Raw genomic sequence first — 27,961 nt, forward strand, 5'->3', positions numbered from 1 at the left:
CAAGCAGAGAGGAAATGTCCCCAGTAAACATGAGTGAGTCCTATGAAGTATCATTTCTGGAATATTTCGTTTGAAAGAGTCATATATGCAACAAATTAGCAGCTCAACTTTGAATCTTAAAATTGCCTTCATGGCATAAGCTTGACTTAAAAAGAAACCTAGCTTATTATCAGCTCTTAAAACTCACTATTTCAAATGTGTTGCTAGGATAAAAATTTGCCTGCCATAAATTTTATTTTGGTTTGAAAGTAACACTAAAAACTGGCTACATTCTACATTCATTCTGAATTATTAATTTTTTTTCAGTAGCTCAAATTAAGTTGGATTTTATAAAAGAGAAATTAAAGCTTTCAATTGATTCTGGAAATAGAATTTTGATACTCCAAATTTTCACATTGTTTTTCATCAGATGATCTTCAGAAGCTTAATAACTATGAGCCAAGTAAGTCATGAAATAGAAGAAAATATATCTTACTGGGATAATCCTTGCCATCTGGATAGTAGTATTCTGTGAATTCTATATAAACAGCTGACATTTCTTGCGGAAGATAGAGGGATTTTTTATTGCAGGAAATCATAGTTTTGGGGGAAGATCGATATTGGTCAGCTGTAGAGACCTGCAAAAGAATCCAAGCTGTTTAAATGGTATCATTTTTAAAAATCAGGAATAAACTACTTTCCCAATGAAATATATAAATTCAAAGAACTTTAAAAGCAGCGTTTGATGAAAAAAAAATCTCCTTATAGCCAAAGTTTCAAAAGATCTATTCACAATTTTAAAGAGGGATTTTGTTTCTCCCAAAATCTAATGGTTAAGTGTCAAAAGGAATTATGATTTAACTTTAAACTTAATCTTTTGTAAAAACATTTCAAATGGTCCTGAAATGACAAGGTAACATTGACCACTCACCATTTCATCTGGCAATTGTGGTCAATGAAGATTAAATACAATAAATTCTAAGACAGCAATATATAAAAATTAAGATTATGCAAAAGGCATGTAAAAGAGAAAAATCTCCATCTAAACTATGCCATGTAAGCTTTCCCCCTCTATTTTAACTAAAAAAAGAAAAGTACAAAATGGGCCTTAATCTTATGAATCCTCCCTTTCTGTTTCTGCAATGACCACAGAGAAATGTCTGAAAAGGAAGAGGGGATGTAAATAATCACATTATGTTTAGGCTATATATAAAGTTTAATTTGGTCATCAATACTCCAAACATGAGATCCTTAACTAATGACCAACAAGAAGATATGCTCCTGGAGGAATTGAATTTTATCAGTCTTGACATTTTTTGTTATACAAGGGTTAGAGAGGATAGTATTAGATAAAAAGGATAATTTCCATTATAAAAAATGGAAAGGTATTTACAGGAACAAAATCAACACTGATAAAATTAGAGGAGAAAGACTCAAAAGAGGGGGAAAAAAAATTGTAGCAAATTTCTGCCACAAATGTCTGATTACCCAAGATACAAAATAAACTAAACATATAAGGATAAATCATTTTCCCACAGAGAATTGGTCAAAGGATATGAAAAATAAATTATTAAAAGGAAGAAATCCAAGCTATTAAAAACAATATAAAAATGCTCCAAATCACTAATTGGAGAAATGAAAATTAAAACAACTCTGAGATTCTACTGAATACCTATCAGGGTGACAAAAATGATTTTTTTTAAGAAAGGAAGATGGGGGGCAGCTAGGTAGCACAGTGGATAAAGCACCACCCTGGATTCAGGAGTACCTGAGTTCAAATCCAGTCTCAGAAACTTAACACTTACTAGCTGTGTGACCCTGGGCAAGTCACTTAACCCCAATTGCCTCACTAAAAAAAAAAAAGAAAAAAGAAAGAAAGAAAGATGGGAGTTGCTGGAGGGGCCTCGGTGAAGACAGATAAATCAACACACTGTTGGTTAAACTTTGAAGTGATCTAGTCATTCCAGAAAGCAATTAGGAACTATGCCCCACCCCGGGGGGGGGGGGAGTGGGGGGGTGCAGCTAGGTGGCACAGTGGATAGAGCACCAGCCCTGGATTCAGGAAGACCTGAGTTCAAATCCTGCCTCAGACATTTGACACTTACTAGCTATGTGATCCTGGGCAAGTCACTTAACCCTCACTGCCCTGCAAAAAAAAAAAAGAAAAAAGAAAGAAAGAAAAAGGAAAAGGAAAAGGAAAAGGAAAAAAAAAAGAAATAGGAGCTATGCCCCCAAAGTCACTAAATTATATGTATCCATTGACTACTACTAGGCCTATACCTGAAACAGATCAAAGAAAGGAGAGAAAAGATCCACATGTACAAAACATATTCACACTAGCCCTTTACCTTCTAGCAAACAAATGAAAACAAAAGAGGTTATCTACAATTAGGGAATGACTGAACAAATTGTGTTATATGGACGTAATAAGATATTCTATGCTGTGAGAGAACCCGAGGAAATTTGCTCAAATTGAAGAAGGGTGAAGTGAGGTTGAAGCCAGAGAACACTTTATATAAGAAAATATTGTCAAGAAAAATAACCCTAAAAGCTCAAGGATTCAATCCAATGATCCACCACAGCCTGAGGGAGACGTGATATATAGAAGTAGCTTGGGGCAGAACGGACGGAGGGAATAGTCCAATGCCTAACTTGAATTCAGCCTTGTCAGGCAGACCCAGCCAGCACACTTCATTTTAAATAAAATGGGTAGCACTGCCTTCCCAGAGCTATGGGTAGAAATGATTAACATTTTCACAACTGATACAGAAAGGACACAGAACTTACCTGGTATATATTGAAATCTGCAAGTCTAACCACCACAGAACTGGACATTAGTTTAGCTTTTGATTGTTGAGTTGATGTAGAAGAGGTTCTAGAAAGCCCTTTGGGCACTGATTCTTTCCCTATAAGAAACAAAAAAATTTTTTAATGTATTTATTGTAAAAGCATTTTTCATAGTCAATAGCATGATCCTTTATTATTAACAGAACTATCAGAAGTCTACAGTTGCATAAGAACTGACAAGCAGGATGATTTCTGAAAGGCCTGGAAAGACTTGTATGAACTGATGTATAGTGAAGTGAACAGAGCCAGAAGAACTCTGTGCACAGTGACAGCAATATTGTTCAATGAAGAACTATGAATGACTTCAATACAAGGATCCAAGACAATCCCAAAGGTCTAAAAATGAAACATAGTATTTACCTTCAAAGAAAGAACTGATGTTGGTTGAACAGACTGAAGCATGCTTTTTTCCACTTTCATCTTTTTTCTATCATTCAAGTTTTCTTATATAAAATGACTAATATGGTAATATTTACATGATTACACATGTATAACCTATATCTGATTGCTTACTGCCTCAGGGAGTGGGGAGGGGAAGGAGAGGAGGAGGGACAGAATTTATAACTCAAAACTCTAAATAAAAATGTTTATTTAAAAAAAAAAGTCTGTAGCAGGAAACATTTAGAGTTAAAATGATCCCATCTCTTTTAAACAAGAATCCTGTTGTTTTTTAAAATGCCCAAGATAATGTCTTTGAAGGTTTTGGGCTATGATTACATCCTTCACCTCTCCTGCTTCAAAAGATTCCATAGAACTGCAAAAGGTGTTGAAAAATCCTACTTGATATTTTATACACATTAAAGTTTAATTTTTTATGTGCTTCAGTCTCTAGCCTGACATTTTTAGAGTATAGATTTTTAGAAATCAAGTAGAGAGGGGGATAGCTAGGTGGTGCAGTGAATAAAGTACCGGCTCTGGATTCAAGAGGACCTCAGTTCAAATCCAGCCTTAGACACCTGACACTTACTAGCTGTGTGACCCTGGGCAAGTCACTTAACCCTCATTACCCTGCAAAAAAAACCCCAAACAAACAAAAACCAATTAATTAGAGAGAACAGAGAAAAATTTAATGTGACTATTCATATATGACAATGTAGTAATGGAACCCTGTAATGCTGTTAGAGGAAACACACCTGTTTGCACATGCTGAGGGGGAGCATGTGTTGGGGATTTGGGAGGAGAATCAACATTATGATCCTTCACAACCTGTTTAAGCATTTCAACGTTGTAGCTGAACTCATCCAACAGTTCTTTGGCCCATCCATTTTTGGTCTTGGTGGCATCGCTATAATGCATCCAGTGACTACAACTGTCTCCTGCCAATACCAAATACCAAGAAACAAATTTAATTTCTTTTCCTGTGTTCAAGCTCTTAAATCAGCATTTTACAAAAGCTAGAGATGCAACATGGCAGTGGACAAAAAGAGATGGTCTTGAGGTCTACAAGACCTGACTTCAAGTTCCACATTTGACATATTCTGGCTGGGTGGTCCCCAGTAAATCATTTAACCTTCAGTGCTCTGGGCAAATCTCCACGGAAAGCGCTAAAGGACCTTTCTCATCTGAGTGTTTCCTGGACCAATGAGATCTCAATCCCAGGCCCTACTCTGAATCACAAGGATGGCTTTCATTTCCTAATTAATCTACTACCTTTTAACTGAAATAAGTAGAAACAGGATACACACAATAACAACAAAATGAAAAAGAACAATAACAGCAAGTAACATGGAACTGGCTGCTGTGACAAAGCTTGGCACCAAACAAGAATCAAGAAGATGTAGCCCTTTCCTCTCTTGGAAGTGCTGGAGCACCATGGGCATGGGACAGGTATGTCAAATCAGATCTGGTTTACCTGTTCCTTAGTTGTGCTGAACTCTTTTCCTCTTTTTATTCTTGGTCATAAGAGACAGTTCTTTGGGAATTAGAGGGAGCAGAGGTATATTAGAAGCAGCAAGGTGACACAATGATTAGAACACCAAGCTTGGAGTGAGGAAGGTCTGGGATCAAATCCAGCCTTAGACACTTACGAATTGTATGATCCTGGGCAAATCACGTGGTTGTGAGGAACAAATGAGATAACATTTACAAAGCACATACCTGGCATATAGTAAGTATGATATAAATGTTAGCTATTATTATTATTATATTGAGAAACGTAGGTGATGTAAAAACAAAAGATGCTTTAAAAAAATCTACTCTCTTTCAAATTCACCTGCCACCTATTTGGGTTTCTCAGAGATCTAAAAATGGACAAAATCTGATTCCACTGAGGCAGAGTCAGCTTGAAGCTAATTATCTGTCAGGGCTTTTGTCAAGAAATCACTCCTCTGGGCTGTCAAATGACTCATCCTTAATACCAGGCTGAGCTGTTTGATGGTGTCAACCATACAGGCACCTTTCATTGGCCAGAATCTCAGTTCTCTAATTAGGGAGGGAAGTCCTGACAGTGAGTTCAACACTAGCATAGAAGAGCCCTTCTATCAAAGAGGATTCCAATTCAGTGGGTCACTTGATCCTAATCCTCCAGGGAGATGTTAAAATTGCCAGATTCTGGTCAAGACAAATGCCCCATGTAGGTTATTTATCTGATAAGAGGAATACATTAAAAACTCTTACAATAAAGTAAGTTTTACTTCTTGGGGGCATAAGGAAGTAGATCAATAACAATGTTTTAAGTGGACATCAAAACTTTGTCTAGAAGCTTCAAAATCAGAATTCGACCTTGTTAAATGAGTGAAGAAAATGGAAACATGCCCTCTGTCATCAGTTTTATCTTATTACAATAGTAACAGTTTTCAAAGAGCTTAAGAATCTCGGAGTATATTGACTCTCTAACTTGATGACATCAAATATTTCAATAGTATGTAAAAAAAAAAACCACCTCAATAAAACAGAATTTTATTTGCAAAACCATAAAATTCTGGCCTGAGAATGAGAAGTCTAAGTAATCTAGCTCTCATGAAATACACCCCTTAGAAAGAAAAACTATATATGCATTTTTAAAAAATATCTCCCATCAAAAAGAGTTACATTTCTTTTGCTCCCCTACAATGTAAACCAACATAAAACCAAATTCATTCAGTTCAGCTTCTGATGTTCTGAAACGTTTCTATCTTTTGTGACTATTGTAAAAGTTACCAAAACCTCTTACCTGGGGCCTGCTAATTAGATATGCTTTCCTTTTAAATCAGCTTTATCTTAGCTGAGTGGAAATTTTTAATTACACAAGGCAAACTATTTCTAATTTGCACAGACTCCAACTTCAATATTCCATCAATGTCTTCCACAAGTTAACAATTATTTGGCAAGAAGTACTGAAGAAAAAAACAAACAAACCAAAAAACAGGTACCATATAAAATGAGGCAGAAAAAAAGAACATCATTTTGAGAAAAAAAATCCAATGAGAATCACAGTGTAGGAGCTTTCTAAAAAATTAATACTTCAATGACCTAATCTCATTTCCAAAATATTTCTCTGCTAAATCTATAGGATCTAGGATCCTCTATATAAGAGAAAATTTTGTATTATTTTAAGGAAAGAGAATTTCATAATATCTCTATTAGACACAATCTAAGTCAACACCCTCTCACCTGGGGTTTTTGTTTTACATACCTGCCTTGTGATAAGGATAATAATCAACAGTTAGGTGACTAAAAGAGAGTTGCATGGCTCCTCCAGTGATACGTCTACTAGATTCTGCAAAAGAACAAATAATTAAGGGTAACACTGACTTAATTTCTCATTACTTATAAAATATCATGCCTAGGCATTTTCTAATGACTTGTTATTTTGTCATTTTTTAGTCATACAATTCTTCATGACCCCCTTTGGGGTTTTCTTGGTAAAGATCCTGGAGTGGTTAGCCACTTCCTTCCCCAGCTTATTTGACAGATAAGGAAACTGAGGCGAAAAGAGATAAGTGTCTTGCCCAGGGTCACGTAGCTAGTAAGTAACTGAGGCTGGATCTGAACTGGGGAAGATGAGCCTTCTTGACTACAGGACTGACATCCTATCGACTGTACCACCTAACTGCCCCAATATATGACTAATACTCCTCATTAAAGAAAATTACACTTAAATTTATATAGAAACAAATTTCAGCTTAAAAATACAGAAAATGGGCTGAACAAGTTGTGGTATATGAATGTAATGGAACACTATTGTGCTGTAAGAAATGATAAGCAGAAAAAAAGAAAAAGAAAGGAAGGAAGGGAGGGAGGGAGGGAGGGAGGGAGGGAGGGAGGGAGGGAGGGAGGGAGGAAGGGAAGGAAGGAAGGAAGGAAGGAAGGAAGGAAGGAAGGAAGGAAGGAAGGAAGGAAGGAAGGAAGGAAGGAAGGAAGGAAGGAAGGAAGGAAGGAAGGAAGGAAGGAAGGAAGGAAGGAAGGAAGGAAGGAAGGAAGGAAGGAAGGAAGAAAAAGAAAGAAAGAAAGAAAGAAAGAAAGAAAGAAAGAAAGAAAGAAAGAAAGAAAGAAAGAAAGAAAGAAAGAAAGAAAGGAAGAAAGGAAGAAAGGGAAGAAAGGGAAGAAAGGGAAGAAAGGGAAGAAAGGGAAGAAAGAAAGAAAGAAAGAAAGAAAGAAAGAAAGAAAGAAAGAAAGAAAGAAAGAAAGAAAGAAAGAAAGAAAGAAAGAAAGAAAGAAAGAAAGAAAGAAAGAAAGAAAGAAAGGAAGGAAGGAAGAAAGGAAGGAAGGAAGGAAGAAAGAAAGAAAGGAAGAAAGAAAGAAAGGAAGGATAAGCAGGCAGATTTCAGAAAAACCTGGAAAGACTTAAGTGGACTGATGCTGAGCCAAGTGAGCAGAACCAGGAGAACACTGTACACAGTAACAGCAACATTGTGTAATGATCAACTGTGATAGACCTAGTTCTTTTCAGCAATACAATGATCCAAGACAATTCCAAAGGACTTATGATGGAAAATGCTCTCCACATCCAGAAAAAAGAACTGTGGGGAGGGCAGCTAGGTGGCACAGTGGATAAAGCACCAGCCATCCGACCTCAGACACTTGACACTTACTAGCTGTGTGACCCTGGGCAAGTCACTTAACCCTCATTGCCCCACAAAAAACAAACAAACAAAAAACCCTGTGGATTCTGAATGTAGATTGAACCATAGTGTTTCTACCTTTTGGCTGTTTTTTTTTATCTTTTTCGAGGTTCTTCCTTTTTGTTCTGATTCTTCTTTCACAACATAAATAATGCAGAAATATGTTTAATGTGATTGTACATATACAACCCATATCAGACTGCTTTCTGTCTTGGGGAGGGGGGAGGGAAAGGAGGGAGGGAGAAAAATTTGGAACTAAAAATCTTGTGAAAAATGTTGAAAACTAATTCAGAAAATGAAAAGTTATGTGTATTTTAAAGGTGATTTAAAAAAAGACAACTTTCCTATCTGAACCATACTCGCAAATCAAAACAGCCAATCCTGAGAACAGAATGAACTGAAGTGGGGAAGGCACGTGGGCATGTAGAAAAGAAGCACTATCACCCAAAGCTACCTGGCCCAGAGGGCGATCCCATAACCTTAAATACCATGTTCTAACCAAGTGGCTAGCTGGCCGAGATAGGCTATTTTGTGTAGAGCAGGTAGGCTGCTGGAGCATGCCATTTGCTTATTTCTTGTCTTTGATTGACACAAGACGGACTGCTAAAGAGCTCTCCAGATCTCCGAAGCTTAGTGTCAAAGAGGGGAATAGTGCATTATACCTGACAAATGCTGGGTTTTGTGGCTAAGATAAAGCAGAAGAGGTTCTAGAACCAAATGAGAGGTAGCTCATTTGCTCAGCCATCTGTGAACAATCCATGTGGACATAATCAGAAGTGTATCACAGACTGAATTTCTTTACAAAGACAAGCCCAAAGTAGCATAAAAGACAGATGCAGGGGTCGGGCCTTGCGCTACCTTAACCCTCCAAGTGGCTCATTCATCAACCTTTTTACCTAACAACTAAGGGCAGGCTTAGTGAAACATAAAGTCATAGGCATCGTCACTGTTGCTATAGTTCTTCTAAAACATAAGAGCCAGCCTAGTTTTGTAATCCACTTTAGAATCATCTAAAATGGATGCTAGGGTGCCAGCTTCGTTACCTTTTTCTTTAGCGTGAATGTCATCACATATGTGCAGATCTAGATGAGAAATGACTAAGTGATGGGAGGTTTCTTTAACATCAAAATCACTGAAGAGTCTTGCAATGGTATCATTGAGGTCAGGCACAGCTGACGTGTGAGGTGTCTTTACTTGTTGAGAACTCGGAGCCGGCGCAGAGCTCTGAAAAGATTAGAAGCCATCATCATGACTGCCAGTCCTCAACAGTGGATTTGTGGGGCCGTGTGAACAGGGACTGCACCCGGCGACCAAGGACGCAGTCATTACTATCTTCACTGGGAAAGGGAAAACCCACACTGAGGAGATCATAGATCAACTGAAGAATCAAAGTACAGTTCCAAGTTAGTATTTAAAACTTCACTTACCAAGAAACTTAAATATCTGCAGTAGTCAAGTTACTGAGCACATCTTTAAAAAAAAAACAACCCAAAAACCGACTCACTCAGACTGTGTAAAACTGTTGCTCAAACATGGGCAGGGTGACTTTTAGCCAGTGAATAAAGTCTTTGGGGCCACGGGGATGCTACTCGATACAGTCAAAACTTTTTATCTTCCTACAAGGAAACAGGGATCTTTTGGGAGTCTGTCATCGGCAGCATCTACTTGGATGCCAGGAAAGAGAGTGTATCGAATAGCAGGAAGGACAAATGTATCTCTGTTTGCTTCAAAATATTCATTTAAGATGGTGAGCACTTGTAGGACCTGAGTATGAATCACAGAACTGTGTATTTTAATTCAATTCAAACATTAGGCACCAAAGCACTATGTGATAAGGATATGAAGACAGAAAAGCCTCTGCTCACAGAGAGCTTAAATTCTTCTTCACTAATTACTTAAGACATAACCATAATGGAGGCCAAATTTTCTCTCTCTTTAAATGAAAAAGCCAAACAGAGTAACCACCAAGAAAGCTGCTGCAGACTATTTTGGGGAACCTGGGATGACTATCAGCCTCCTCTCTTCTGGCACGCATCCCAATCTTCATTACCTACTTTGGCCACACAAATTCAGTCACTTGTGGCTAAGCCCTTGGTGATGTGCTTCTCCCGATCTAGTCTGGGCCTATCCTAAGACAACACTGTTTGCCACATGGTGGGTCTGTTCAGCCTAACTAAGAAGAAGAGTGAGCTCAGGAAGACAACAAATGGGTCCTCCAATCGTTCTGTATTTCTTCCATTTGTGTTCATTACGAGGCCCTGTATGAAAAGGTATGGGTGTTTTTTTCCTAAACTGACAGAAATGACATTTTGTTTTTTTTCTTAACCAAAGACCTAAAAGTCTGTGAATTGTCAATTAACCATTTGGTGCTTTTTCTTTTTTAAACTATTCCCACAAAGGCAACTAATCTGTTAAATGAGCAGCATACCTGGGTAGGCTCCGAAGCCATGCTCTTCCTCTGTTCTGTCGACTTTTCTATGGCTTCACTAAGGGACTTCGCGTACTGTACCATTGCTTTCAACTGGGAATCCGTTAAGACCCACAACAAATCATCCAATATTAGCACCAACTTTGTTGCTATGACATTGCAGTCCTTTAACTGTTGAACAAAATCAATTGATGGAATCAAATCTTGAGGTAAGCTTTTTTGGTTTGAACTTGAAATTTCTAAAAGGCATTCAATGTACATTTTTTTCCCAATAAAAAACTATAGCCCTGTTTCCTCTAACACCTTAGTTATTATCTTTCTAGAATAAAAACTAAAAAAAGAGGGGAAATGCCACCTTCTAATATAGTTCTGTGGTTATTAAGTATCTTCCAAAAATGATATGTATCTTCCAAAGTAGAAGACACAGATGGCATTAAACAATTTAGCATTGACACAATATATATATATATATATATATATATATATATATATATATATATATTAGTGTGTTGTTCAGTCGTTTCAGTCATGTCTGACTCTTCAATTCCACTTTTCTTGGCAAAGACACTGGAGCAATTTGCCATTTCCTTCTCCAGCTCATTTTACAGATGAGGAAACTGAGGCAAGCAGGGTTAAGTGACTTGCCCAGGGTCGCATAGCTAGTGTTTGAGGCTAGATTTGAACTCAAATTCTCCTTACTCCAGGCCTGGCACTCCATCCACTGAGCCACCCACCTGCCCAATATTAGTGTACTATAAGCAGTATGGTTATATTATAATAGCATCTCAGTTACATATACTTGAATACATTAAGGATTCAGAATTTCCTTGCTATTAGCACTTCCTCAGGCTACACAGAGAACAACTATGCTATGCCTCCACAGAGAATTTTCATGAACTGCCATGCCTGGAAAACAATAATGATCCTGTGGCTATCACTGAGGTGATATGCCTCACCAAAATTAGCTTAGACTGGTCATCAGACAACAGATATAAAATTCATGACTAGACCCATATAGTGCCAACATGATAGAACAGTTAGTGTTCATATTTTGTTAAAAATTTAAGAATCCACAGTCACTTCTAAGCAATGATGAACCAGAATAGAAATCTATCAGAGGATGATCATGATCTATTAAAATATTCCTACTGCCTCTTGAAATCCAAAAACCACCAGCAGAATTCAATCTGAATTTTGAGAGTGGAAAACTACATACAAAAGCTATTGACAAAGATGGTAGCACTGCCCACATAGGGAATAATGCATTCTCGATTTTATCATTCAATTACTGATAAGTTAAATGAGAACTATGCCAGCATATCCTCTTTAACAAATCAAAATCCTAAATTATCATGGGCTGTACACTTGACATATTCCCCCAAAGCAGGGTCCTTTCTAAAAAATTTGATGCTTCCCCAATGTCCTCCAACTCTAGCCTCCTCTCTAACCACCCTTGTGATGCCAAACCATTTGTGTAATGGACTCACCACTATTGCTTAGTAACTCTTACTGAAATCTGATAGAAATTTAAAATCCAGGGGACAGCTAGGTGGTGCAGTGGATAAAGCACTGGCCCTGAATTCAGGAGGATTTGAGTTCAAATCTAGCCTCAGGCACTTGACACTTATTAGCTGTGTGACCCTGGTTAAGTCACTTAACCCTCATTGTCCCACAAGAAAAAAAAGGAAGGAAGGAAGGAAGGAAGGAAGGAAGGAAGGAAGGAAGGAAGGAAGGAAGGAAGGAAGGAAGGAAGGAAGGAAGGAAGGAAGGAAGGAAGGAAGGAAGGAAGGAAGGAAGGAAGGAAGGAAGGAAGGAAGGAAGGAAGGAAGGAAGGAAGGAAGGAAGGAAGGAAGGAAGGAAGGAAGGAAGGAAGGAAGGAAGGAAGGAAGGAAGGAAGGAAGGAAGGAAGGAAGGAAGGAAGGAAGGAAGGAAGGAAGGAAGGAAGGAAGGAAGGAAGGAAGGAAGGAAGGAAGGAAGGAAGGAAGGAAGGAAGGAAGGAAGGAAGGAAGGAAGGAAGGAACTTAGAATCCAGTTCCATGCTGAATGAACACGTTTCTCCATCAAACCAGTTTTAAAATACTTGTATTGTGTTCTGACACTGCTCCACCAAATTATTAGGGTCCCTTTCTTCCAGCTCTGGATACTACAATTTACTTCTACAAGCCAATATTCCATTCAGAAGGCTTATTTTTAAACTTACTACTATTTTAGTAACTATCAATGAGGAAATAGAGTATAAAAATAAAACAGAACCTTGCAGACTTACTCTTCTTTTAAGTGTGACTCTAATTTTTGATTGGTTAGTTATTAGTCGCACTGGAGCGCTCATGATTTCAAGATGAGAACTTTGGATAGCATCTGCTTCTATTCGGATCATCTGCCAATTAATTTCTTTAAATGTCAAAATCTGAACAAAACAAAACAAAACAACACATACAGTCTTTAAATGTTTGTAGAAATGGAATGCAGAATATATTATTAAAGGTGGAGATGGGGCAGCTAGATGGTGCAATGGATAGAGCACTGGCCCTGGAGTCAGGAGGATATGAGTTCAAATCCAGTCTCAGACACTTGACACTTACAAGCTGTGTGATGCTGGGCAAGTCACTGAACCCCAACTGCCTCACCAAAAAAAAAAAAAATTAAATTTAAAGGTAGAGGAAAGAAATTAATATACAGTAACGTGCAGAAAATGTTCATTCCTATCTGCTTACAAAATAAAGATTTCTCATTTTTGAAGCAGTTTTTGACACGCTAATTTTCCTTTCCATTAAGTGTAAGATTCTTTCATAATCACATATCTCAGAGAGCAGTTTAAATTTTAAATAAACCAACTCACTTGTAGACAGTAGGTACAAACTACAACCAATCATGATGACCAACAGAAATTTTGCCAACATAATCAGTTTCTCAATTTTTTTATATTAAAGAAAAGAGCAAAAGAGGTCCATTAATCTTTTTTTTTTTTTGGCAGGGCAATGGGGGTTAAGTGACTTGCCCAGGGTCACACAGCTAGTAAGTGTCAAGTGTCTGAGGCCGGATTTGAACCCAGGTACTCCTGAATCCAGGGCCGGTGCTTTATCCACAGTGACACCTAGCTGCCCCCATTAATCTTTAACATTAAAATAACAATTTCAAGGAAAACAATCCATGCACAATTACTACTAAGTAATTACAAGTGTGATGAAAACAGATGCAAATTCAAAGAAAGATCAATAAAGAATGTGAATGTGTCACAAGCACTGGGAAAAGTTCTTTTCCTTGCTACTCTTACCTCTCCACGCTGAAGATCTTGAATACGAGTGCATCTTAAGTCTCCATGCTGCCAGTTTGTATTGACACTATAGATTCTTAGCTGGGAAAGCTCAAATGAAGCATTGAATGCTTTTGCACCAATTCGGATGACAATAGAATTTACAGAAACAGTAATCCCCTCTACTACTTTTTCAGCAAAACCATATTCACTGAAAAAAAAAATGTTATCTTTTAATGCTAAAGAATGGGTTTGTTAAAAGGAAAAAAGTCAACTTGAATACCTTCACCTAAGTATATAAATGAAAATGATGTGATATTTTAATTTAAAAAATCAGAAATTGTACACTATCATTTAAAAACATTAACAAAAGTAAATATAACTTTGGATGAAACAGAATATACATAGTTTCAGATAAGCTAGAATAGATGTCACTATCTGCATGACAATTATCTGAAGCATGAATATTGGTAGAGAGAGTCAGCTACTACTGAGTGTAATGTGGGATTAACTATTTACAGGGAGTGTGAATAATCCTCCTGAAAAGTGTCTAAGTGCCCCTCATAGTCCTTAATAAATTAGTTTATTATTAATAAAATTAAACATCTACTCTTCAGCAAATATTTTAGACCACTGGCATCTTTTCACAAAGTGGTTAGAATAGACAATACAAAACAGATTCACATTATCCTTCTACTCCATGTCAGGATATAAAACATGCTAGTAAGCAGACAAAGCTTCGGCAGCAGTGCTTATTAATGCTGCAAAAAGTCCACTAAATCTCACCGTACATTGGCTCAAATAGGAAGGATATTATAAAAAGCACGTGGCAATGCAGACAAATGACTCAGTGGCCATCAGGCCACTAAATCAACCACTCTAACTATCCCATCTGGCTGATGAAATAGCTCAATAAGTCTTTTCTCACTACTCCCCTCCTAATTCAAGTTGCACAAAGTTCATCCACTGTTTCCATTTTCTCTCCCTCAATTCTAACTCTAGTCTAATTGGAAGATCATACTTTCTCTCCTACATTAGCCACAGTCAATTCACAATCCAGATAAGCAATAGCACTACTAGCCAGCTAGTGACTCAAAAAGTACTTAACTCTGGGGCAGCTAGGTGGATAAAGCCCTGGTCCTGGATTCAGGAGGACCTGAGTTCAAATCCAAGCTCAGACACTTGACACTAGCTGTGTGATCCTGGGCAAATCACTTAACCCCTCACTGTCCCTCAAAAAAAAAAAAAAAGATTAAAAAAAATAAATACTTAACTCTTAATAGACCCAATGAATAAGCAGTGAGTCACATTTGTAACTGCCTGCTACCTCATTTTTCTGTGCACCAGGGTTACTAAGCTAATAGCCCACAGTAGGTAGGCTAGAGATATGCCACATTTGGCTTGTAGTCAATGACCTCTAAGGGTAGACAAGAAGTCTATCCCAAATTCTCAAAGTCCCAATGTGGAAAGCCCTGTGAAGGACCAAGGAAATCCAAAGAACCTCTTCCATTCCCTGGTAATACAAACATGATTCAACCATTAGATAAGTCTATTTGTCCACAAGACCATCTTTGTTTATTGTTCTACACAGTGTCTAGTATACTATGGACACAATGAGAATGGACACAAATGATAAACAGAAAACAATCCAGAAATGTAAAAAAAATTAAGAATTTGTATACCGGTTTACTTCACCTTAAAGAACCCTGATATAAAACCCCCAAAGGACTATGAAGAACAGTTAGGCACTTTTCAGAAAGATTATTCATGCTTCCTGTAAATAGCTGATCCCACATTACACTTAGCAGTAGATTCTCTTTACCAATGTTCAATTTGCAAAGAGTTGTAGCACAAAATAAAGTAATGCAGTATTCGTAGAGCTGACCATCTTTTATTTAAAAAGCCACATGGCAGGGCAGCTAGGTGGCACAGTGAATAAAGCACCGGCCTTGGATTCAGGAGTACCTGAGTTCAAATCCAGGCTCAGACACTTGACACTTAACTAGCTGTGTGACCCTGGGCAAGTCACTTAACTCTCATTGCCCCACAAAAACAAAAACCAAAAAACCAACAAAAAAAAGCCACATGGCAATCACCTACTTGTAAGTTATCAGCTTTACTCTCAAGAGCCACTTAACATTTTCATGGGATGTATCATAAAGCTATGTCAGGTAAACTCCTGGTTATTCCCAAGGTGATAACCCACTTTATTATTCTGTTAGGCACGTATTCTTACCACCAGGGCCAGAAGATGGAAAGGCAACTAAATGCTACCAGTCCTCAGCTGATTCTAGGGGTCAGTGATTACACAGGAAAATGTTTAAAGGGAAAGTTGGCAGAAATCTTCTCTTGATACGAGGGTTGGAGATGACAGGGCTTCAATGTGTTAACAGCATGTGCTCTACTGCTGTACATAATGAGGAGTTGGCTACACCTAACAACGCACATAATGGAAAATGGGATCGTTTCACCTAATAACTGACCTCTGTCCTGAAGCAGTTGCAATAGGTGATGGGCCGTTAGGGAGCCGGGGTTCTTCACATGTGCTCATTTCCATTATTACTTTATCCAGGGACTAATGAAAATACACCAAACATATCAACATTGGCAACATGCATCTCCTATTGGAATATCATTATTTTTATTATTATTAAGATTTTACTTTTTTGCAGGCTCCACTCCTGGGAGAACCACAGTTTAGACAAGAGAAGGGCTGATCCCTACCGGATGCTCTAGTAAGGGGCTTCAGCACAAACACACATCAGTAAATATAAAATATTACAGGGAAAGTACACGGGAGATATTAAAACAAAGGGGTCTAGGAGATGCAAAATGAGGACAAGAGGCAAGATCATGGCTAAGTTTAGAAATAAATTCAGGAGATCTTTAAAGCATATTTACTCTTTTGTTGCCCCAGGTGATAGGTAAAGATTAAATGAGAGGAGACAGTCTGAAAGGGGCCCCTCAGAAAGATCCTACTCAGGTTACTTCTTTCTCCTGTGCCAAAAGGCTATAAAGCTGTTTTAAAAGGCTAATATTTCCTACTTAAAAACAAAGGAACCTGCAGAGAAGATTGGGATGGGGGGAGGGGAAAGGGGCGGAGGAGAAAACAGAGATTACTGCAGTCTCTGAGAATATGAATGGCTGTCATGTACTCTCGGCTGGGCCCCAGGGAGTATAACTAGGAACAATGGATGGAATTTGCAAGGAGACAAATTCACGGAGAAAGAAGGAAGACTTCCGCACAATCAGAGGCTAGGAAAAGAAGCAGGGGCTGCCTCAGAACTAGGGGGCTCTCCCTGACTTGAGGAAAGTCATCAAGGAAAGGTTAAACACTCCTTAAAGATGCTTTCTGGGAAATTCTTCAGGATGGACAGGATCAGGGCTTCTTATCCTGGGCTCCATGAACTTGTTTTTAATTTCTTAAGTGTTCTGCTATTTATATTGCCATGACGTAACTGGTTTCTCTTGTAATTCTACGTATTTTAGTTTCTGCATTCAAAATACTAATTTGAGAAAGGATCCAGAGGATTCAACACCAGCCAAAGGCGTCCAGGACACAAAAAAGCTCAACAACCTATGACGCCTTCCAAGTCTGGGATTCTAGGATTTCAACTCAGCTTAATAAACATTTATGAGGGTGGACAGCTAGGTGGCACAATGGATAAAGCACCAGCCCTGGATTCAGGAGGACCTGAGTTCAAATGCGACCTCAGACACTTGACACTAGCTGTGTGACCCTGGGCAAGTCACTTAACCCTCACTGCCCCGCCAACACCCCCACACACACACAAACGATGAGACATCTACTATGTGCAAGGTATTTTGCTAAGTGCCAGAGATGTAAAGAAAAGTGGCAGGGGTCCCAGGTCTCAAGCAGCTTACATTCTACTAGGTGAAAGGGTAGGGAAAGGAAGAAGTGTTTATGAGGCACCTACTAACTGTCATCTGCAATTATTATCTCATTTGAAAGTGCTCTTATCATCCCCAATTTACAGATGAGTCAATCAAGGCAGAAGGAGTTTAGTGACTTGCCCAAGATCACACAGATAATAAGTGTCTGAGATGGGATTTTAACTCAAGTCGGCCTAAAGCTGGGTCCAGCCCTCTAGCTACTGTGCCACCCAGCTGGACACAACATATAATTTCGGGTGGGGGATGGGGAACATTACTAACTGGGAATATCAGGGATGGCTTCACAGAGGGGGCGTCTTGGCATCTTAAGGGCTCTGAGACAGAAGTAAAGAAGAAATCTATTCTGGGCACAGGAGACTGAGTTTGTGCCAATGTCCTGAAGACAGAATGTTGAGCTTAGGAAAAACAAGGAATCCAGTTTGGCTTGACTGGGGAGGCCATAAAAGGGAATAACAAGAAACATGGCTATGAAGTGTGGAGGGAGACAGATCGTAGAAGGATTGCAAATGGTGTTGGGACTTCAGGCTACAAAGTGGGTCAGATCTAGCCAAGGCTCTTCAGTCCCCTAATCCTTTTACTCCATGGTCTGATAACCCCCGAAGCTGATATCTAAACAGGACCCACCCTTAGAAAAAAGCTTCATCAACAACTTTTATTTAGAGCCTACTATGGGCCAGGCACTGCGTTCATTGCTGGCAATACAAGTACAAGGAATGAAACAATCCCTACTTAGAACTTACAGGCTAAGGAAAAATAGGCACAGTAGAAATAACAAGGGAATAAACACAAAGATATGCAAAGTAGCTAAATACAAGTGAGTTAGGGAGAGGGGCGGGGGACAGGAAGAGGGAGAAGATGGCTTCAGGCAGAAGATAGTGCCCAGGCAGGGAGGAAGAAAGAGGGAATACTCCAGGCCTGAGGGCTGGCCAATGCAAAGGCATGGCAAAGGGAAGTAAGGCATCATGTATGAGGAACTGAGAGAAAGCCAGAGTAAGAGAGGGAAAGTGATGATGTCCCCCGAGGCTGGAAAGGCAGGATAAGAACAACTTGTACAGAGTTGTAACAGCTAAACAGAAAAGCCACTAAATCCTAGGAGAAATAGGAAGCCACTGGAGTTCTCTGAGTTGGGGAGTTCAAATAATCAGACCTGAGCTTAAGAAAAATGACTTTGGCTCAGTAGGTAAGGATGAACTGGGTGGGAAGAGACAAGGAGCAGGGGGACGATCAGGAGACTATTGGGATCATCTAGGTGAGAGGTGATGAGGGTCTAAACCAAGGGGGTGGCACAGTGAGTGGAGAGCACGGTCAGATGTGACAGACTTTGTGAAGGTAGAAATGGTAAGACTTGACAACTGACTGCACATGTGAAATAAGAAAACATGAGTCTTGAGAGATAACACCTCAATGTTAAAATCAATAAACTATGCCACCCATTTCCCCTTTAAGATATCAAACAAAAATCTTTCTTTCAGGGGAAGGCTCCATCCTGAGGATGTGTCCTTCAGCTTTATGTCACTACAGTAAGAAGTAAACATGTTAGGGATTCCATCATTTATTTCATTATTAGGTTTAACCTAGTATGTAGTAGCCTCTGAAAAAATCACTGTAGCAAACCCTGAGGATACACAGATAGATTCAACAAAGTCTCTGCTCTCAGTGAGCCAACATCCAAGGAGAGGGGTGAAAGACACAAACAGATAGAAGAGAAAATGAAATCTGCGCAAAGGAGTGGACGAGGCAATGTGCTACACATGAGAAGTCAGAAGAGGAAGAAATCAGGTTTACCTGCGAGGGAACAGAACACTCTTGGGAAAGGCTTCTAGGAGTAAGTGGCACTACCTGACTTAGGCCTGGAAGGTAGGAAAGGACTTCAGGTGGAAATGAACATTTAGCTTATTCTAGGCATGAGAGATGCCATTACCAAAGGCATGGAGACTAACAAGGGCAGGAAGAGCACAGAGATGGAGAATAATTCATGTTTCAGCTTAAATGAAAGGGAGTCTAGACAAGACTAGAAAGGTGGTATGGACTGATATTATGGAGGCCTTGAATGTCAGGATTAGGAGTTTTATGTTTTATTTAGCAGACAAAAGTCACTTTTCAAAGGTTTTTAGTAAAGAACTGGCACGGTCAGATATGTATATTAGGAGAGTTACTAGGGCAACAATATGAAGAATGGATTAAAGAGGGGATAGAGTAGAAGCAGGAAGACCACTTTGGAAGTTACTGGAATAGTCCGAGGCTTTAACTAGGGTAGCCAGAGTGAACATTATATATACCCTTGAACAAAGTACTAAAAACTAAAGAAGTATCAGTCAAGAGTAGGTGAAGGAAAGAAGCTCAGGATCAAACGGGAAGATTTAAATATTTTGTTGTTGCAGCTAAAGCAGGTGTTATTTTAAAATTTTTTTAGTTTATTATTTATTTATTTATATTTGTTTATTATTTATTTTAAGCATTCTTTTATTTTAATTGAGTTCCAAATTCTTTCCCTCCCCCAAACCCCTCCCCACTAATTGAGAAGGTAGACAATATGATATCAATTATACATGTGAAATCATGCAATACATATTTTCTTATTAGCCATGTTGAAAAAAACAGCAAGAAAAATAAGGAAAGTGGAAAAAATATACTTCAATTTGCACTCAGGGTTAATCAAATCTCTATCTGGAAGTGGATAACAATTCTCATCATGCATCCTTAGAAAGTGTCTTGGATCACTGTCATTACAATCACAGTAGCTAAAATATTTCACAGGTGATCATCATACAATATTGCTGTTACTGTGTACAATGACCTCCTGGTTCTGCTCACTTTGTACTGCATCAGTTCATGTAACTCTTCCCAGGTTTTTCTGAAACCATCCCCCTCATCATTTCCTACAGCACAATAGTACTCCATCACAATCATATACCACAACTTGTTCAGCCATCCCCCACTTTATGGGCATCCCTTCAACTTCCAATTCTTTGAAACCACAATAAAAAGAGCTGCCATAAATATTTTTGTACAAATAGGTCCTTTTCCTTTTTCTTTAATCTCTTTGGGATACAGACCTAGTAGTGAGTGACACTGCTGGGTCAAGGGGTATGAACAGTTTTATAGCCCTTTGGGCAGAGTTCCAAACTGCTCTACAGGATGGTTGGACTAGTTCATATCTAAACCAACAGTGCATTCGTATGCCCATTTTCCCACGTCCCCTCCAGCATGTGTCATTTTCTTTTTCTGTCATGTTAGCCAATCTGACAAGTGTGAGGTGGTACCTCAGAGTAGTTTTAATTTTCATTTTTTTAATCCATATTGATTTAGAGCATTTTTTTTTTCATGAGACTATAGATGGCTTTGGCTTCTTTTTCTAAAAACTGCCTGCCCAGACCCTTTGACCATTCATCAACTAGACAGATGTTCTTATTTTCATACTCAGTTCCCTATATATTTGAAATGAAGCCAATATTGCAGAAACTTAACTGTAAAAAATTGCCCCCCCCCCATTTCCTGCTTTCCTTGTAATTTTGGCAGCCTTGGTTTTGTAGCTTTAAATAATGTTTGGAAAGATGAGAACCTGGAATTCTAGAGGTTAAAGGAACTTCTGAAGGAGTTTTGTACAACCCTCTCATTTTACAGATTAAAACATTAAGCCCATGAGAGGTTAAAGGACTTTGCCATATTTACCCATGGCTGGTTTACAGCAGAGTCAGGAAAACGTGTTGGCTTTTTTTTTTTTTTACTTATTTAATTTACATGTCTATAGTGCTTTAGAGTTCATGAACTCCTTGACAATCTTCTGTGAGGGAAGTAAAAGTACAGATCATAAAACAAAGGTCTTGTGCTTAAGTGATTTAGCCATGGTCACAAAGCTGGCTTAGACAAGCTGGGCAAACAGGTTCTGTTTGTTGTTGATTTGAAATAGCAGCCTAATTTTAATACACTACCTAAATTTATTTGTATAAATTTTCATTTCTGAGATGCCTACTTACCAAGCATATTGGGTGTGTTTTCAATTTTGTCCAAGGAATCTGAAAAAAGGGAAAAGTATGTATCACTTCCTTTTAAGAAGAATATCACATTAAGGTAAATGTGTTTTTATACTTACAGGAAAAAAAAACAAATGAATTACACCACATTGTTTCTTTTTTAATTTTATATGTTAAAATAACAAAATTAAGGAATTAGTTCATGTTTTGAAATTAAAGATACTATTTTAAATTTGTGTAGGGAAAATAATATTGCCCTCTCCTCTTCTGGGCATCATCATAAGCACTCATTTTTGGTCTTCCATCACTAAAACTCATCTCTGATGTGAAGCCAGAATTAGGATCACACAACTTACTTGGCTGACCTCATTTCTGAATTCAGTCTTTGGAAATGAAACCCAAACCACGTGATTCTAGGTTATATATTTAAAAAGGGATTGACATGGATATAAGCAAAACTCAAGGATACTCTCTACTAAAAGAGGAAAAACCTTCCAACAGAAAACTACTTATTGTTCAATAAAAATAGAGAAGGCTTCTTTGAAAGTTGTTACTTCAATGCCCAGAATTTCATCTTGGGCATCTGGAATGCAGACATTTCTCCTTTAGGTTGCAGAGATGGCAGTAAGCAACACACTTGACTTATCTACTTTCTCCCTTGATCTCAACAAGAACTGAAGATTCCCAAAATAGTCACCAATGGTTTTCTAAGCAAGAGAGATCTATAAACTAAAGAGGGGATGATAAATGACAAATGATCAAAAAAAGAGGAAAAAACTACTTTAAAAATTCAATAAGTTCATGGTATTAGAGGGAGATAAATCTCTAAAATGTAAATAACCAGGTCTCATTGGTAAGAATTATATAGACCCACAGAACAAAGCTGAAAGGTATCTTGAGAGATCCTTCAGCTTCATCTCTTCACTTTAATGGAAAGGAAAGTGAAGGTCAGGGAAGTGATCTAAGTTCATTCACAAAAGGCCTCTCTTCCAACGTCTCAATGGAGCAGAGACAACAGTGAGCTATGCAAACTGGAGCTTTGGTAAGCATGATTAGACTAGAACAGCTTAAAACAGGCAGCCAGGCCACAAGTTGAACACCTGTTGTTCCAAGTCCAGCCTAAGTTAGCTAGAGAGGTTCATGTCAGAGCAATGGGCACCAGGTGTGAAGAAGCTGTGATGTGGAACTAGGAAGAGTACATGCCCAAAGGGAGAACATCACAGACATTTTATGCACTGAAGAAGTTTCACTTCCTACATAAGTTTGTATGTAAAACCCCTTCTCATTAGAAACTGAAAATCATCATCTTTTAACATGAAACACTATAACAGTATTACCCATAAGACAAACTGAAATATCCATTTTTCCCAAGTACTTAGTTTAATATAAGCTTTCAAATACAATGATGAGGCACACAATTTTTCAAATAGTCATTCAATACAGGGGATAATTGCTTTCCAACTACCTTCTATATGAAAAATAGTTTTTTCTTATGAGAAAGCCGAATGAGAAGTCTATTTAAAAGACAGGAAAAATAAAAGGCAAAAACAAACAAACAAAACCACAACAACGACAAGAAAATGCTCACCCTGATGGATGCTTGATTACAAAAGACTTTGTTGATAGCAAGCCAGGTTGGCAGATCCAACATATTTTGGAGAACTTCTTCATCCAATTCTAAATTTGTCAGCTGACCTTCTCCCTTTAAAGTACTGAGATTTATCTTATCAGGAGACAAATTCTTTGTAAACCTGAAAAAGAATAGACGTCAATAAGTTAGTTCAACATCAAGCAGTTACACGTCAAAACTGGCTTCATTATCTGGTACAAAGGGATTGTTTGTCTTTTTTTTCTTTTCTCAGGAACAGAGGAGGTAGACAGGGGGAGTTTGAAAGGAGAGAAAATAAACGACTGTTAAGGTTGTTAACTAAAAAAATATTTTTCTTCTTTCTTTGAGGGTGGGTCTCCTCATCTTGCCCAGGCTGAAAGCCACTTGTTCCAAGGCTGAAAGGCCTTGTTCCACCAGTGATCAGCAAGAGAACTCTGACCTGCTTGTTTATGACCCCTCCTCAGGCAGCCTAGGTACCCCCTGCTTAGAGAGAGCCTCAACCAATCTGGTGACAGACTGAGTGCAGACCTTTGATTGCCTTTGGGCTACTACACCTCAGAACTCCAAGTATACGTCATTAGGATGTGTCATTATGATAAGGCATTCAGCCTTAATTAAATTGATATCTGGGATTACAGGCATCACTAACATGCTCAGAAAAAAAAAATTAAAAATCAAGCAATTACTCTAAGTCATTATTGCAAATGTACAGAACATTATTTACACAGTAGTTCTCTCTCTGTCTCCATCACCATCACTCTCTCTCCTCCCAAAATGATGCAGAAACATGTTGCAAGCATCCACTTGGTACATAAACCCAGATTCATAGTCCACATGTATTTATCCCTCCAATAGGAGTCCAAAGAATCAAAGCACGAATAACCTACTGAATGAGCGAGAGGCTACGAGACCTCCACTGCATACGTTGAGTTTAAGTAATCCAATACTCCAAGAGAGGCAATACCGTATCCTGAAGCCAAGGCCAGAGTTTAATTCCTCCCTCTGACCCTGACCACCTATGTGACTCTGATTGTCAATCTACTTCTCAGTACTCTAAGGAACTGTCTAAGAGAAGGGTTCTTAGCCTAGGCTCTGTGACCTTGGTGGCCGGCTTGAATATCATGCTAGCTGTACTTCAATAGAAGTTGTTTCCTCTCTCACTTTATCTCAGGCAGTTAAAACCTGATACTTAGAAGAAGTCCCTTGCTCTAAGAGGGCTATTTATAGATAGAGGAAGGGAATAACATTTATAAAGCACTTCCTATGTGCTGACCACTGTGCTACAAACACTTCTACAAATATTTTATAAAAATCTTCACAATTGTGGAGAATAGGTGCCATTATTCCATCATTTTTCAGCTGTGCCCAGGGTCACACAGCTAGTAAGTGTCTAAAGACCACATCTGAACTCAGACCTTCTTGACTCTGGGGTCCAGTGTTCTAACTACTGTGCCACCAGCTGCCTCTGAGAAGGTGAGCTGATGGAGAGTTTTTTCATCCAAGAGTTCCCTAGAAGAATAAAATCACAGGTCCAGTCCCTCCCTATCTCTCAGTTCAGCACTATCTTACATGTGTAGTATTCTATCTTTTTTTTCAAAGTACTTCTCATTCACATCTCAAAAACTTCCCACTTCATCCAACATTCTCATTCTCTCTCTATCTCCATATATATATATATATATATATATATATATATATATATATATATATAACACATATATGTATCTCTTTTTATATTATTAATTTCTGGCTTTTCCTGCCATTTTCTGCTCTATTTAGAATTCTCATTTCCTTTTTGCCAATCAAATTAAATCACTGAGTGTTCCCAAGGCTGAATGTTCTTTGCCCCATTTTCAACCTTTATCTTTACCACCCCCCATTCATTAGACATCAGACATCAGACATCCCCTTCTTCCATTTAGACACAGTTTAGACTGTCCATTTTCCAGAAGATTTCATCCTTGAGTTCACAAAGGAGACAATGTATGTTTGCCCACATCAAGTACACAACTGTTTATTGAAGAATAGCATGCTTCTATTCTTTGAATGGTTTGGGAATGAAGAGTTCTGTTAATTGTGTAAATGTTTAAAGTTTAGTTATTCTATATATAATGCATGGATTATGAGCTACAAAGAATGATAATGTAAGAGAATATACTCAACACCAATACAAAACCAAATTGCATTCAGTATTTCTTTGACTGTTTAGAGATTATTTGAAGAATCAGAGTGCCTCAGAATTATATTAGAAACCTGAATTGCAATGCTACCATAGTGTAGATAGAAAAAGATAAAACTGAATCTATACAGACCAGTGCCACACTTTGGAAATTACTTTATTTTTTTGGTAATTTTTAGGTTAAGGAAATTACTTTTAAAAATAAAATAAACCCTTTGTCCCTTTCTCATAAAAACACAAAGCAGAATATGAAAAGGGTCATAATTTAAGTCGAGAAATTTCTAGATAAACAGAAAATTAATGCATTACTTTGTAGATAATATATAAGGTATCCCCAAAGCTCTTACTTCAGTTTTACTTATTAAAACTTTTAAATTAAACTTTTAAGCTACTGGAACTTAAAACCGTATAAAGACTTCCAGGACACTCTGTATTAATAATCTATATTGTGAAAATTAGAATGTAAACCCCATGAAGCCTAAGCATAGTTTTTCAGCTCTCTTTCCCCAATCCCAAGCAGCCAGGAAGTTTCTGGATTCTGTGGACACAATAATAAATGACTGCTATATAATGATTTGAGTCCATTGATGAAATTTAGCCTGAACTAATCTTTGCTATGGAAACAGGAATGCACATAATTTTAAATTTATTTTTCTTCTTTAGCAGAGATAAGGTCTAGGGAGGAAAATGGCAAATGTTAATATGCCAACCCATTTTTTTCCCAGACATTTCAGGGTAATTTTCATTTCAATGCTCTATTCCAACCCAACAAGCATTCATAGGAGTCTACTATGTACAAAGCACTGTACTGCTAGAAATAAAAGGTAAAATGAAAATTTGTCCTTGCCCTCAAGGAATTCACATTCACTTAGGAGGATCCAAAATGTGAATACAAAAGTATTAGTATACAATTTTTTAAAGGCGGAAGAGAACCAGTATAAAGGGCAATCAGGAATGACTTTTGGTAGGTGGCATACGGGCTAAACTTTGAAAGAAGCCAAAGACTGAAAGAGGGTGAGGTGATCAGAGAGTATATTCCATGAATGGGGGTGGGGAGGAGGAGGCACAATTCACCTGTATAAAAGCACAGAGACCGGGGGTGGAATCTCAATTTGGGGGAACAACAAGCTGACCATTTGGCTGAAATGTACTGCGCAAAGAGGGATAATGTGAAATAAGCCTCAGAACAAAGACTGAAACCACCCTGTAGAGTGTCAAATCCCCACTAAGGTGTTTTATGATAAAGTTAAATAAAGGCACGGAAGTTCTTAAACAAGGGGATAATGTGGTCAGAACTGTGCTCTAGGACAATCAGGCAGCCAGGCAGTCAAATGGAAGATGGTGAGACAAAGTCAGGAGTCCAATTAGGAGACTACTGCAATAGTCTAGACAAGAGATAATCAGGGTCTGATCTAGCCATGTGAGCGGAAAGAATGAAACAGAATCAAATGATATTTTGGAGGTAGACTTTTGAAGATTTGGCCACAGATCTGATGTGTGGATGGGGAAAGGCAAGAGTCAAGAATGACTCTCAAACTGTGGATCAAAAAAGATGATGAGACCCTTATGAGAAACAGGAAAACAGAGGGGTGGATTTAAGAATTAAGATTTTGGACATGTTGAGTTCGAACTGCCTGTGGGACATCCAATTGAAATGTCCTAGGGGCATCTGGTCAAGATGCTGAGAAGACAGATTATTGGGAAATACACAGATCTGGGAATTATCTGAAGAGACAATAACTGAAATAATAAGAACTAATGAGATCAGTAAAAGAAGTTGTAGAGAGAAAATGGGGAAGGGCCCAGGACAAAGCTTAGGTGGATACCCATAGTTAGAAGTCTGGTTATTAAGAAAATCAAACAAAAGTGACTATGGAGTGAGAAAACAAATCAGGGAAGAACAAGGACAAAGCAATGTCCCGGAAACCAAGAGAGTAGAGAGAGTCACCAGGAAGAAGACACTCAACAGAGTCAAGAGCTAGGGAGAAAAAGGAATCTAGAGGAAGACAGTCAACAATGTCAAATACCACAGAGGGGTCAGGATTGAGAAAAGTAATTCAAAGACTACTGATAACCTTGGATTAAGTAGACTCAGTTGAAGGCTGAAGTCAGAAAACAGAGTGGAGCTGGTTGAAAAATGAGTGGGAAGAGAGTATATAGAGGCCAGAAGGGGGAAAAAGTATGAAGTCTATGTAATAAAAAGCAGATGGGGGTATACTGGGGAAATTAGAGCTAAATGAAGATAAAAGGGAAAGCAAGTTAATGTAAAGCTACAGCATTTAATTACATTCATGAATAACACCAAAGAGTAGATTTCAAACCTACAAAAAAACAAAACAACAGAAACATGGCTTTGAAATACACCAAAAGGGTAATATTTGACGCTCAAGGAACTTTAAAAGTATTTACAAAATTAATTAGCCATTGATACAAATAGTACTATCATGGAGGAGTTTTCATGGTTCTTAGGTATTCCTCAATAAAGAATTACACTCTCACACACACACAGTCCAATTAGAATTAAAGTGGTCTTTTATTTGGCTCTAGGAAAGTGACCCAGTGAGATATCAAAGACTTCACCCCTCAGGGAGGAGGGCTTAGAAACATTCTCTTCCTCCTAGAACAGAAGGAAGGCAAAAGCTTTTATACAGGATAGATGGCATGTCCACTTGAAAACTGGAAAGTTCCCTTTTGGGGTAGGGTGGGGAAAGCTCGAATGCTTATCATATTCCTGA

At 38.3% G+C, this 27,961-nt stretch overlaps 1 protein-coding gene across 2 annotated transcripts in view; it reads right to left on the reverse strand.

Moving 5' to 3' along the window:
• UHRF1BP1L (UHRF1 binding protein 1 like) overlaps positions 1-27,961 on the reverse strand; it is a 79,100-nt gene that overhangs the window by 25,638 nt on the left and 25,501 nt on the right. For both annotated transcript variants that reach the window (XM_043966484.1, XM_043966485.1), the window contains 11 exons: positions 23,027-23,189; positions 21,442-21,480; positions 16,033-16,124; positions 13,571-13,760; positions 12,563-12,703; positions 10,297-10,467; positions 8,912-9,092; positions 6,440-6,523; positions 3,960-4,142; positions 2,767-2,885; positions 476-617 (listed from right to left, as the gene is read on the reverse strand). In XM_043966484.1, the coding sequence (XP_043822419.1) occupies positions 476-617; positions 2,767-2,885; positions 3,960-4,142; positions 6,440-6,523; positions 8,912-9,092; positions 10,297-10,467; positions 12,563-12,703; positions 13,571-13,760; positions 16,033-16,124; positions 21,442-21,480; positions 23,027-23,189 (1,505 nt within the window). The remainder of the gene's footprint in view (positions 1-475; positions 618-2,766; positions 2,886-3,959; positions 4,143-6,439; positions 6,524-8,911; positions 9,093-10,296; positions 10,468-12,562; positions 12,704-13,570; positions 13,761-16,032; positions 16,125-21,441; positions 21,481-23,026; positions 23,190-27,961) is intronic.

Source organism: Dromiciops gliroides, chromosome 5 (genome assembly GCF_019393635.1).
Source record: "Dromiciops gliroides isolate mDroGli1 chromosome 5, mDroGli1.pri, whole genome shotgun sequence".
Classification (NCBI taxonomy): domain Eukaryota; kingdom Metazoa; phylum Chordata; class Mammalia; order Microbiotheria; family Microbiotheriidae; genus Dromiciops; species Dromiciops gliroides.